Here is a 13,725-nt window from a genome sequence, read left to right as displayed (position 1 = left end):
AGGCTGTTTTTGAGGTTCAAGGCTGTGACTGGTTGTTCTTTTCAGTGGAATTACTACCCTTTCAAATATTAGAAGTACTTCTCATTATTTTTTAATCTATAGATAAGTTTGTACTAATGTGATTGGAACTGTTTGTTTGCTTGAGGTACTAATTGAAGAAAGGAGATATAGATCTAATAACTTCTTCACATGATCCTTCATCCTGTGTCATCCCCACCCTCATCTATCTACTTTTTCAGGGAAGTAAGCCCACAGTTGAGAATGATTTTGAAACCCAGACACTCAGAGAATGGCTTCCTCATCTCCACGATCAAGAAAACATTGGTCCTGCAGACAGGAGCAACTGTGATGATCATCAGCTCCTTTCAGAAGGTAGTAATGCCAAGCAAAGTGGTAAGATACTAATAATTATATTCTGTTGTACTCATTATCCTGATGATGATTCTTTGCTTTCACCTCCTGTACTTGCTCGTTGAAGAAGTTTCATTGTGTTAACAGATCTGTATTGTGCCTGACTTTGTCTTTTGACTTGATAGGTGTGCGTCAGGGCAAAGAACTGGGTAGGAAATCCTCAAAACCACCTGTAGCAAAAGTAAGAGGTGGATTGGATTTGAACCAACATGAACTTAGTGCCATACAGGAGGCAGAGTCACCAACAAGTGGCAGAACATCTCTACTAGGTAAAGAGAGGGCTTGATAAAATACTATTTTTTAATAGTTTGCTAGTTTTCTATAGTTATTTCAGGATGCTGAATATTTTGAGGCTGTTGAAGAAACCTAGACTGTGAGTACTCATGAAGGGGAAAAAGTGGTTTATATAAACAGTATTCAAAATGTGGACTTAAGAAATACATCATTAGGTAACTAAATTCTTTATATATGGGAGAAAGCAATTTATTGTAGACAAAAATTCTTTGTTCTCCTTATTCTGACATTCTTGCTTCCCTCTGGTTCCTCCTAAACCAGTTTCTTTAGGATATAACTCGTTTTTTGTTTTTTTCCCCTCTCTCTCTTTTCCCATATTGCTCTTTCACCTCAGTACCTTCACTGCTCTTTTCCTGTATCTTTGACAGGATAATTATGGTACTTAAAATCCTGACTCTAAGAACTGTTAGAATATGTATATTTCTTTTCTGTGCTTCTTCAGAGATCCAGTTATCTAGAAAAATTTCTTCTGGTGATCCTTAATAAAAGCTTTATTTTTGTTTTACAATTGTTTTTAGATTTTACACTCAACCAGATAGTTTTATTGATCAAATTTATCAATTTGAAGACCCTTTGAAGGGGGAAAATAAGCTTTGTTAATAGCAAGGTACGTGGAAGTTTACTATTGATACCAGCTATTAAGGTCTTGCAAAAGTCTCTCAGTCGTGTGTGACTCTTTGCAACCCCATGGACTGTATAGTCCCTGGGATTCTTCAGGCCAGAATACTGGAGTGGGTAGCCTTTCCCTTCTCCAGGGGATCTTCCCAACCCAGGGATTGAACCCAGGTCTCCTGCATTGCAGGCAGATGCTTTACCAGCTGAGCCACAAAGGAAGCCCATTTAGGTCTTAAGGCCATAAAACGTTGTACTTTTGTTTCTGGCTAAAAGAGTTTAAGAAGGTAGATTCTGAATCATTACACATTTTGTTTTCTTCTTATGTCTTACAGAACTTATAATATAAAGTAAGTATTCTGTTTATTACTAGGCTTCGGAAGCTTTGCTTCACTTTGCACTGTTTGGTAAACACAACTATTTAGGAATAGAATGGTGATTTCCCTGATTCAGATTGAGCATTGGGAATTTCTCACCATTGATTCCTATAAATTCATGAGTTGTGTTTGAGATTTCAAAAATGTCATCTTCCCTCACCTACACCTCCTTATCCTTTAGCCCTTTTTCAATGAAAAGTACCCGGATGTAAGTCTTGACAGTTTCCTTGTCTGTACCTCTCCAACACCCAACAGATTACCAGTTCTTTTCAGTTCTAGTTGATCGACTCTGTTTCCACTCCCACTACCATTTCTAGTTGATTCACTTGTTTCCATTCCCACTACTACCCTTTTAATTCAGGCTGTCATTTCTTTCTTAAAAGACTGCTGCAAACCTCCATGTCTCCCTGTTTCTAGCCTAGCATTACTTTCATTCATTTTTCCATTGTGTACTCAGAGTAATTTGCCTCTATTGCCCTGTGTTTAAAACTCTTTGGTAGTTTCCCCTTGACTGGAGGGTAAGTCTGAACTAAGTCTTAAGTCCCTAGCCATCCATCAGGGCCGTCATGATCATGCCCCCTCCCTTCAGGGTTGAGTTTGGTGCCACTTTGTGGCATAAACTTTGCCTGGACTATCATGTGTCCTTCTCATGTGCTCTTTGGGAGCTTTCGTCATAGCCTTTATCACACTTCTTTGGGCAATAATTTAATCACATAATTAAAGGCAAATAGTGCTAAAAGATTACAGCATGAAACAGCATTTCTTCTTGCCCCTACACACCCCTCACCCCTTAATCCTACTTGGCAGACACAGTCACTTTTCAAGCCTCCTTGGTACTTCTTCTTGTGTTTGCTTCTATAGTTGGCAATGGATTTTAGTAAAAACTAAGCCAAATAGTAAACATAATTTGAGATCACATCATTTTCTCTATTTATGGGAACACCTTTTAGTTGGAAATTGAAAGATACATTCTTTTTTTTTTAATTGAAGGACAATTGCTTTACAGAATTTTGTTGTTTTCTGTCAAACCTCAACCTGAATCAACCATAGGCACACATATATCCCCTCCCCCCTGAACTTCCCCCCCAACCTTCCCCCACATCCCACGCCTCCAGGTTGACACAAAGCCCCTGTTTGAGTTTCTCAGCCATACAGCAAATTCCCATTGGCCATCCACCCCACATATGATAATGTAAGTTTCCATATTTCTCTTTGCATACATCTCACCCTCTCCTCCCTTCTCCCCATGTCCATAAGTCTGTTCTCTATGTCTGTTTCTCCATTGTTGCCCTATAAGTAAATTCTTCAGTACCGTTTTTCTAGATTCCGTATATATGCGTTAGAATACGATATTTATCTTTCTCTTTCTGACTTACTTCACTCTGTATAATAGGTTCTAGGTTCATCCATCTCATTAGAACTGACCCGAAGGCATTCCTTTTTATGGCTGAGTAATATTGCATTGTGTATGTGTACCACAACTTCTTTATCCATTCATCTGTCAACAGACATCTAGGTTGCTTCCATGTTCTAGCTATGGTAAATAGTGCTGCAGTGAAAAATGGGATACATGTGTCTTTTTCAATTTTGGTTTCCTCAGGGTATATGCCTAGGAGTGGGATTGCTGGGTCATTGGTGGTTTTATTCCTGGTTTTTTTAAGGAATCTCCATACTTTCTTCCATAATGGCTGTATCAATTTAATCCCCACCAACAGTGCAAGAGCGTTCCCTTTTCTCCACACCCTCTCCAGCATTTATTGTTTGTAGACTTTTTGACAATGGCCATTCTGACTGGTGTGAGGTGATATTTTGTTGTCATTTTGATTTGCATTTCTCTAATAATGAGTGATGTTGAGCATCTTTTCATGTGTGTGTTAGCCATCTGTATGTCTGTTTTGGAGAAATTTCTGTTTAGGTCTTTTTCCCACTTTTTGATTGGGTAATTTATTTTTCTGGTAATGAGTTGTATGAGCTACTTGTATATTTTGGAAATTAATCCTTTGTCAGTTGTTTCATTTGCTGTTATTTTCTCCTGTTCTCAGGGTTGTCTTTTCACCTTACCTAAAGTTTACTTTGCTGTGCAAAAGCTTTAAGTTTAATCAAGTCCCACTTGTTTAATTTTGTTTTTAATTCCATTACTTTAGGAGATGGGTGGGTCACAGAAGATCTTGCTTTGATTTATGTCATTGCGTGTTCTGCCTATGTTTTCCTGTAAGAATTTTACAGTTTCTGGTCTTACATTTAAGTCTTTAATCCATTTTGAGTTTATCTTTGTATATGGTGTTAGCAAGTGTTCTAATTTCATTCTTTTATATGTAGCTGTCCAGTTTTCCCGGCACCATTTATTGAAAAGGCTGTCTTTGCCCCATTGTATATTCTTACCTCTTTTGTCAAATATAAGGTACCCATAGGTTCATGGGTTTATTTCTGGGCTTTCTATCTTGTTCCGTTGGCCTGTTTCTGTTTTTGGGCCGGTACCATACTGTCTTGATGACTGTAACTTTGTAGTGTAACCTGAAGTCAGGAAGGTTGATTCTTCCAGCTCCATTCTTTCTCAAGACTGCTTTGGCTCTTCAGGGTCTTTTGTTTCCATATGAATTGTGAAATTTTCTGTTCTATCTCTGTGGAAAATGCCATTGGTAATTTGACAGGGAGTGCATTGAATCTGTAGATTGTGTTTGGTAGTATAATCATTTTCAGAACGTTGATTCTTCCTACCCAGGAACATGAAATATCTCTCCGTTTATGTCATCTTTGAAGTCTTTCAATAGTGTCTTATACTTTTCTGTGTATAGTTCTTTTGTCTCCTTATGTAAGTTTATTCCTAGATATTTAATTCTTTTTGTTGCAGTGGTGAATGGGATTGATTCCATAGTTTCTCTTTCTGATTTTTCATTGTTAGTATATAGAAATGCAAGTAATTTCTGTGTATTGATTTTGTATCCTGCAACTTTGCTAAATTCACTGATTAGCTCTAGTAATTTTCTGATACTATCTTGAGGGTTTTCTATGTACAGTATCAAGTCATATGCAGACTGAGAACTTGACTACTTCTTTTCTGATTTGGATTCACTTTATTTCTTTTTCTTCTCTGATTGCTATAGCTAGGACTTCCAGAACTATGTTGAATAATAGTGGGGAAAGTGGGCACCCTTTTCTTGTTCCTGATCTTAAGGGGAATGCTTTCAGTTTTTCACCATTGAGATGAATGATACGTTCTTGACAAGGCTATTATTGCCTCCAAAAGGGGTGAAAATTGGTTTTAGGGGTGATGAAAAAGTCTTACTTTTTATGTATCAAAGCACAAATATACATAGAATGATATATGGTATAATTATTTACTTAATCTTTTTATTTTTGGTTAATGTATTTCTACTTTTATTTGTAGATAATGCATGCATTTGTAAAAATAGTTTCATTTTAATATTTGTCACCTTTTGTAGTTTCATACTTTGTGGATACTATCCCTTGTCTTTGAAAACAGAGCTTCTGAAACTGTATTTGAAGGACCAGAGTGTTCTCCAATCCTTTCAGACCAATATTTTGTTAAGTTACAGACCATGCAGTTGAATGTCAAAGCAATGTTATACTGGTATTAAAGTTTCCAAATGCTTACTCTCCCCCCCACCCCAAAAAATGATCTACAGGATATATATAGTTATTAAATTTCATAGAGTTGGGAAGCCATTAGGGAAAAAGTCTTTAAAAGGCTCCTTAGGTGGGTGATGATAAAGTTGAGAAAATTTGAGCTAAATTTCTTCTCTATAGTTTATTTCTTTTGGCTTTACCTTCTAGGATCATTTTCTCAGCTTTTTCTTCTAACATTTCTTACAAATTTTTATTTTGGCTCTCAAAGTATGGTTTCTAAAAGCTTGTCCTCTTTTCTGATTGTTTCTTTTCATAGCATCTTGCTCTTGTTTCGTGGATGCAAGATACTACCTACACTGAATATTTGTAGGTTTTTGTTAGTTTAGGTTCCTGTATTTTCTGTCTAGGTCCTTCCTTGTTTGTTTTTTTTCTCCTGTGTGAAATTTTAGAATTTTTAAAATCTAAAATCTTGCATATTTCAGTGGAACACTGAATGACTAATTGGAAATTCTATAGATGGGGACCTTATTTACTTCTGGATTTCATTGGAAAAGGTGGTTTTTCATTGAGGACTGTCAACTTAGTACCTGTGGTTCTTTTCCCTGAGCAATTTACAGTTCAGTTTCTTCAAAGAAAGATCCTCCAGCTTTGATACAAGCCTGGCTGTTGCTGCTATTGAGGCAGACCTGAGGGACCTGAGTAAAGGATGTAGACATTCTTTCAACACCCCTGATTTCTTTATGCCGTTCTTTTCCTTCCCTCCACCCTTGCCCCATTCTGTGCCTGATGCCCCTGATTTCAGAGTGGGGCTGCAGCCACATGGCCAAGAGGACAGACTGGAAATCCATTGGGGTCTCCCCACACAGGCTTGAATCCTATCAGCTGTGGCGCTTTCCCCCTTAGAAGGTGACCCTTTGACATTTTTCCAGTTTGAGAGTCTGTGATAAATTTGATCACAGCGTATAGGATTCCATTTCTCCAGAGAATAAACCTTTCGTCTTCTCTGGGGGATGATGTTGAGAGACAGGAATCTCAAGTGATGGGAGGTCTCTTTTCCAAGTACATGTTTTGAAACATTCTACCTGTTTTCAGTTCCCTAATACACACCTTCATTTTGTAATACATCTTGCCTGTTAATTCTCAAGTTTTTCTGGAGTTGCCCCCAGTAAATTAGCTTCTACTTCTGAGTGTCTCCCATTCCTTTGTTTCATAAGTGTTTATTTCAATCATAAGTATTTATTTTACTTACAGAAATAAGTACTTTGAAAATCACCCTCAGGTAGACACCATCCAGCTCAGGAATTGGAATGTTAGAGAACTCCATAAACTCTTCCTTTGTACCCTTGATATTAACTCTTATTCCTCCTCTCCCCAGGGTAAACACCTGGATTGGTACCTTATATCACAGATTAGCTGTGACTGTTTTTGAATTTTACATTATGTATTACATCTTACAATATTAATGGTAAGTTCTCCAGGCATATTAAAAACTTAGTAAAATTGAAGTAAAACAGTGTAAAGGCTGTGTGAAAGTTAAGCAGTTATTTTTTCTTGATACATTGATCAAACCTTTAAGAGTTTAGATTTTTACCGTTTTTAGTTTCAAGTAGAAAGATAAGTGGAAATCCAGTACGTCAGTTTTTTTTCCTCCCAGGTAAACCTGATCTTTATCAAGACAGAGACCCCCTGAGGGTCTCAATAAGCCGAGAACAAAGTTTTCTTGGGAGCCCTCTGGACCATGATCCATTTGGTCATCTTCACCCAGTTGCCCAGGAGAACATCTGTGGTGATGACTCTGATAAAGCAGGTGAGAGAGAAAGGAATCAAAAGTGGAATTGCTGTGCACCAAGTTTGTGGGCAGAAGATAATTATTGTAGTGTTGCTTGTAATGAAATATGGTAAATAACTTCGGTAAAACTGCAGTTTTGTGAAAGTGTTAAATGAGAGGAGAAAAGTCTGTTCGTGCATTTGAAAACTATCTTAAATAAGAGCCAACGTGTTGGTACAGGTTAACCCTTGTTGGAGATTGGGTTTCACTTTCTATTTTCTGTGTTTACATACTGTAAAATTTTTTCCCATAAGAAGCCGATATTCCATACGCAAAAAGTTGAATGAGGAAAGTGAAGTTTATTTAGAGAATAAGTAATTTCACATCTGTGGCATTCTAAATGAGCTGTTTTATGTTTAATTTTAAATGTTGGAAAGTATTAAAGAACAAGTTACAAAAAAAAATTTTTAAATGACTAAAATCTGCCACGCAAAGACAACTGATGTTTTCTTGCTTTTGAATTTATGCATGTTTATAACAGGCTGTGTTTCATGTATAATATTGACTCTACAAAGCATAGTTCCAGTACTGCTTCATTACTTCTACAGTATCTTTTTAAAAGTTACCTTTTGCTAACCAGATTTCTTCTTATTTTAGCTATCACTTACACTTGGATAACTATTGCCCTAGTTGTACGTAGTGTTTAATAGAATGAGAGAAGAGTGAGACTTATTTTCTACACAGGAGCTTATAGAGGAATTGACTTCAGCATCTTCTTTTTAAATTGGAGATTGAAATAGCTACAGATACAATTTCCAATGAATTATAGTTTTTGAAATTTTAAAGTAAAACTATTACCATTTTTTTTAGATTTAGCCAGTGAATACTTAAGGGCTTCCCTGATAACTCAATTGGTAAAGAATCCACCTGCAATGCAGGAGACCCAGGTTTGATTCCTAGGTCGAGAAGATCCGCTGGAGAAGGGAAGGCTACCCACTCTGGTATTCTTTGCTTCCTTGGTGGCTCAGCTGGTAAAGAATCTGCCTGCAATGTGGGAGACCTGGGTTCAGTCCCTGGGTCGGGAAGATCCCGTGGAGAAAGGCTACCCACTGCAGTACTCTGGCCTGGAGAATTCCATGGACTGTATAGTCCATTACATCGCAGAGTCGGGCATGACTGAGTGACTTTCACTCACTCAGTGAATACTTGCATTCCTTTTTATTCTACCTGTCAATGTCCTCTAGCCAAAGACTACCAGAGAACACACCTCTACACAAGAAAGCTGTGTGCTTTGACTTGCTACAGTGAGAGAGCATGCACACCAAGGGGAACCAAAAGTGACTTAGTGAGAGGGTATCAGAAAGGACTTACTGTAAGACTTGGGCTTTTATTAGGTGATTTTGGGGAGGGTTCAAGGAAATAGGGCTTTGCTTATTCGCATTGGATATTACCAGGAAGCAAGTGTGATTCTATTATTGGATACCTACAAAATTCTTATCTAGGAGGTAGGAATAATGGAGTTAGGCTAAGTAAAGCTGTAATTGGTTAAGCAGCAGTCACTCATGTCAGCCAGGATAAGGAGATGGTTTTTTTTTGTGGTTTGACAGTATTCATGGTTTTGTCTATGTTCAGACATGAGAACTGATGGTCTGATTTTTGTTTTGACCCATCATAGTCACAGAGTGGCCTTCTCCAGTATTTGTTACCAGGAGAACTCCAAGGCATAGCCAGTAGCGCCAGGTTTGCTCCTGGCTGTCAGAGGCTGCTTGTCTCTTTCTCACAATCATCCTGGAGTGGTATTGTTTCTACCTTGGAAGGGAGGGTCTTAGTGTTGTTACTGTCTTTCCCCTCTCTACCGCTTGATTCAGGTCATCACCTCACCTTGGTTTCTCAGCTTTTTAGATGGTACTCCCTAGCTTTGCACTCTGTACCCTTTGGTTTTGTAGGAAAGCAGGAAATGGTGCTTTGCTTCTCAGGAAAGCAGAAAATGTTGCCTTCCAGTAGCAGTATGGGAACATTACTCTCTTTAAGGCATTGCTTTAATGATGTAACCCCTTTTTAGGAACCTCCCACTGTATCCCTATTATCAGTGTGCTGTTTTCAAACCAGTGATACTTCTCTTCCAGTTACTTTCAGGGACCTTATCCATTGAATTCTTCAGCATCTTAAGTAACTCGACCTTGCTTCTCTCTCTCATTTTTATTTTTCAATTCTTCAGTTCAGTTCAGTCGCTCAGTCGTGTATGACTCTTTGTGATCCCATAAATCGCAGCACGCCAGGCCTCCCTGTCCATCACCAGCTCCTGGAGTTTACTCAAACTCATGTCCATTGAGTCGGTGATGCCATCCAGCCATCTCATCCTCTGTCATCCCCTTCTCCTCCTGCCCCCAATCCCTCCCAGCATCAGGGTCTTTTCCAATGAGTCAACTCTTCGCATGAGGTGGCCAAAGTACTGGAGTTTCAGCTTCAGCATCAGTCCTTCCAGTGGACACCCAGGACTGATCTCCTCTAGGATGGACTGGTTGGATCTCCTTGCAGTTCAGGGGACTCTCAAGAGTCTTCTCCAATATCACAGTTCAGAAGCATCAATTTTTCGGCGCTAAGCTTTCTTCACAGTCCAACTCTCACATCCATAACGTGACCACTGGAAAAATCATAACCTTGACTAGACGGACCTTTGTTGGCAAAGTAATGTCTCTGCTTTTTAATGTGCTATCTAGACTGGTCATAACTTTGCTTCCAAGGAGTAAGCGTCTTTTAATTTCATGGCTGCAGTCACCATCTGCAGTGATTTTGGAGCCCAGAAAAATAAAGTCTGACACTATTTCTACTGTTTCCCCATCTATTTGCCATGAAGTGATGGGACCAGATGCCATGATCTTAGTTTTCTGAATGTTGAACGTTAAGCCAACTTTTTCACTTTCCTCTTTCACTTTCATCAAGAGACTTTTTAGTTCCTCTTCACTCTCTGCCATAAGGGTGGTGTCATCTGCATATCTGAGGTTATTGTTATTTCTCCCAGCAATCTTGATTCCAGCTTGTGCTTCTTCCAGCCCAGGGTTTCTCATGATGTACTCTGCATATAAGTTAAATAAGCAGGGTGACAATATACAGCCTTGACGTACTCCTTTTCCTATTTGGAAGCAGTCTGTTGTTCCATGTCCAGTTCTAACTTGCTTCCTGACCAGCATATAGATTTCTCAAGAGGCAGGTCAGGTGGTCTGGTATTCCCATCTCTTTCAGAATTTTCCAGTTTATTGTGATCCACATAGTCAAAGGCTTTGACATAGTTAATAAAGCAGAAATAGATGTTTTTCTGGAACTCTCTTGCTTTTTCAGTGATCCATCGGATGTTGGCAATTTGATCTCTGGTTCCTCTGCCTTTTCTAAATCCAGCTTGAACATCTGGAAGTTCATGGTTCATGTTCTGTTGAAGCCTGGCTTGGAGAATTTTGAGCATTACTTTACTAGCATGTGAGATGAGTGCAATTGTGTGGTAGTTTGAGCATTCTTTGGGATTGCCTTTCTTTGGGATTCATTACCCAAATGCTACCCTGGACCAACCCCCACTCTGGGGGAATCTTTGGTTTGTTATAGATAATAACAGTTAGAGAATTGTGATTCTGAAATGAAAAATCCCTAATTTCTCAAAACTGGCTTTTGAGATGAGCTGCTTAAAAAAAAAAAACTCACTATTACGTTTCTTACTTTCTTCACTTAAAATCTTAGTGTATATAGAAGCAGCCAAGTAACAGTTTAATGGTTGAATTATGTCACAATATTTTCAATTCAACTAGAAGCCAAAAAATGTGTATCTAAAAACAAATTATATTTAAATATATTTTCTGTAGTTTTACTTAATTATCCATAATATAGATATCATTTTATGAATATCTATCTACACACATATATAGATTCATACGTGCCTGGGATATGTGACCTCTTAGACAACATTTCTTACATAAACACTTAAGAAACATTTAATTAGCCTGATCTCTTAATATCATGGTGATAATGAGATGAAAATTTTTTTTTATATTTGGTGGAACAGTTTTAATTTTATTCTGTTTCAGAGCCACAGATGACATATGCTTTGGCCAGCTTTCTCACAAATACTGGCAATTGAGAGTAAGGAAAAAACTAACTCAGAATACCCAAATTACTAATAGTGAGATAGTATAATTTCTATGTGTTTTTAGTATGTCAGATGTAATTAGGAATGATAATTCATAGTAAAAGCAGTACATGCTCCTGTGATTTTAGATAACACTGCAAGTTAAAAGAATTCAGATTTCTCCTTGTCCTACCACTGGTTGCACTTTCTTTATTATGTACATTTTTCTCAACTTTGAGATCACACTGTACTTATGATTGAATATTCTTCTTCACTTAAAATGATGATAGAAGTATTTCGAATCACACTGGCTCTTTTCTAAAGGGTTTTTATTCATAGAATAATAATGACAACTACAGTTTTCCATGAAAAAGTATAATGTGCTAACTATAAATATTAATGAATAATAACGTGAATTGTTTTTTCTTCTCAGTCAAAAAGAGAGAATTGTAGGAAGGCAGGAAATTATGCCCTCTGGTGCTAAGAATTTGATTTGTCATAATCTAGTCCTTCTTCCTCCCTCCTCCTTTTAGTCAAAGCCAAGGAGGCTGTGGTTGAGAATCATGCAGTATTAAGCTACGCTGTGGAGAGAGAAGGCCATATGTACCTGAATCCAAATGTGAAGTCAGATGTTAAGGTTAGTAATGTCTTGATGTGCCCTGTATCATTAGAGCTGCTTGGCTTCATCTGTGTTCTCTGAGATCTGCTCTTACTAAAGTGGATCAGTGATGAAAGTAGCCAAATCTGAGCATCAGAAGACCACCCAGTGTACCTGATGCATGATCTCTGTAGTTCTGAGAAGCAAAACAATTTAAAATAAGGGGTGTGTGTGTGTGTGTGTGTGTGTGTGTGTGTAAAGGTGACTGGATAATTAAGGGGCTTATTGATGGGTAAGTGAGAGTTGGTTGTGGGTGTAAATATATGAAAGGCTGATCAGTTCTGAGCAATGATGAAAAGTTTTTACTGCAGAACTTTATATAACTATGAAGGTTTCTACACTTGATCTGAGCTCAGAATTAATAACTGCTACTGTTGGCAGTTTGGGTTTTTTCTAGCTATTTCTTCCTACACAGTGGCCTAATATTCTCCTTAATTTTTAGGCTGAAATACAAGAAGTTTATCATGAGCCGTTATCTTCAATAACTGTTTCCACTGGGAGCTTTTTAAGTTACGAAAACATAGATTTGAGCCTTACAGAGCCAGGTACGAGTATCAAAACGTTTATAAACAAATTGAAAGTCAAGCACCAGTTGAGTTGCAGTACAGTGATGAGAGCTAACATTGTTTTTCAGAATGTGCTGAGAGGGATTGTTCTTTAAGTCTCAGAAGTAAAGTAATCATGCCTTTAGAATATTGGACAATATGCTATTCTAAACATGTTTGGAAGTCACAGTTATGCTCTATCAATCTCCAGTAGCACATTGAGCAGGGTCTGCTAGTATCAGTGGGAACTACCGAGCACGTTTCTTGGTTGTACTGATTCCTTATCGATGTATGTTGCTATGTCTGTCTGCTAAAATCTGTCTCAAAGGAAGTAGCCAGCCATTCAGTATTTTCATTAAACCCCATTTTCAGAGTCAGTCCCAGAGCATGTGGACCATAGGGAACAAGAACTTCCTGCCAGTAAAGAAGAGGAAACAAATGTTTTAAGTTCTAGGGTTCCTTCAACACAAGATATTTATCAAAGACAGGACCCTCAGGATGTCCATAAACCTCTTTTATGTGCAGTGGAAACAGTGACATCAGGTCAGACACACATTCAGCAGATGAGAGACAAGTACATTACTGAAGCAAATTTGATGACTGAAAAAACAGACTTTCAGGGTAAGTTTTATTTAAAAGTAAGACTTTTTTAATAAGTCTGTAAACTAAGTGTTCTTCGTCTTTTAACCTATCATCCTTTTTAGTTGGAAGTAGTGATTGTCTGAGCTGTGTGTTTGATGGCTTGCTGTAGCAATTATAACATGGAAAACACTGAGGAGGGCACTTAGTGAGAAAAGAGCTCTGAAATCAGACTGAAGACCATGTGGAAGAGATGAGCAGGTCTTCCATACCTTTGCAAAGTTACCTGTAGCAGCGGAGGCAGTACTGCCTGTATTGAGCACGTAAACTTAAGTCATACAGACCCTATGACTGTCTGAGACCACAGGCAGCTTACTCTTCATCCTCTGTAGAAGAGGTGTTGGAGATAATAAAGTGAAGTAAAACACATTAAGTACAGTGTCTGGCCCATGGTAGCACTCAGTAACAGTGAGCTTTTCTTAAGTAATTGATCCCCAAGTGATCTGAGAGTAACAAAGCTTATTGTAGCAAAGCAGTGATCCTAATGGCATCTTATTCCTAAGTAACCCCATAAAGATTTTGAGGCTAGTAGAAATGGAAACGTAAATGTGTCAAAGGGTTTGGAAACCCCTTTTGCATCAGAAATACTTTTGCATCAGAAATAATGATAGGGCTTAATTTGAAAGCATCTGCTGGTAATGAGAGGAATAGGAGTAATTTTGTTGAGTTGCAGTTACCTTAAAATAACCTTTATGAATATGTTCTTAGTACTACTTTTC

At 38.0% G+C, this 13,725-nt stretch overlaps 1 protein-coding gene and 2 non-coding genes across 15 annotated transcripts in view; all 3 read left to right on the top strand.

The window, feature by feature from the left end:
- The window catches only part of CEP295 (centrosomal protein 295), a 53,893-nt gene that overhangs the window by 32,255 nt on the left and 7,913 nt on the right, over positions 1-13,725 (top strand). For 11 of the 13 annotated variants that reach the window (XR_010663366.1, XR_010663367.1, XR_010663369.1 and 8 more), the window contains 6 exons: positions 240-393; positions 537-680; positions 6,937-7,089; positions 11,698-11,801; positions 12,265-12,367; positions 12,740-12,988. Coding sequence is in view for 7 of the 13 variants with exons in the window: in XM_065936797.1 (XP_065792869.1) it covers positions 240-393; positions 537-680; positions 6,937-7,089; positions 11,698-11,801; positions 12,265-12,367; positions 12,740-12,988 (907 nt within the window). In the remaining 6 variants the exon portion in view is untranslated. The remainder of the gene's footprint in view (positions 1-239; positions 394-536; positions 681-6,936; positions 7,090-11,697; positions 11,802-12,264; positions 12,368-12,739; positions 12,989-13,725) is intronic. The other 2 variants (XM_065936795.1, XM_065936798.1) reach the window with 2 other exon arrangements.
- Positions 11,885-11,964, top strand: LOC136170146 (small nucleolar RNA U2-19). The gene has a single exon (XR_010663588.1). It is a non-coding gene; the product is annotated as a small nucleolar RNA U2-19 (small nucleolar RNA).
- LOC136170144 (small nucleolar RNA U2-30) lies at positions 12,106-12,177 on the top strand. Its single transcript, XR_010663586.1, has one exon. It is a non-coding gene; the product is annotated as a small nucleolar RNA U2-30 (small nucleolar RNA).

This window comes from Muntiacus reevesi, chromosome 5, assembly GCF_963930625.1.
Source record: "Muntiacus reevesi chromosome 5, mMunRee1.1, whole genome shotgun sequence".
Classification (NCBI taxonomy): domain Eukaryota; kingdom Metazoa; phylum Chordata; class Mammalia; order Artiodactyla; family Cervidae; genus Muntiacus; species Muntiacus reevesi.
The sequence above is the reverse complement of the archived record's forward strand: the minus strand, read 5'-3'. Positions and strand labels throughout refer to the sequence as shown.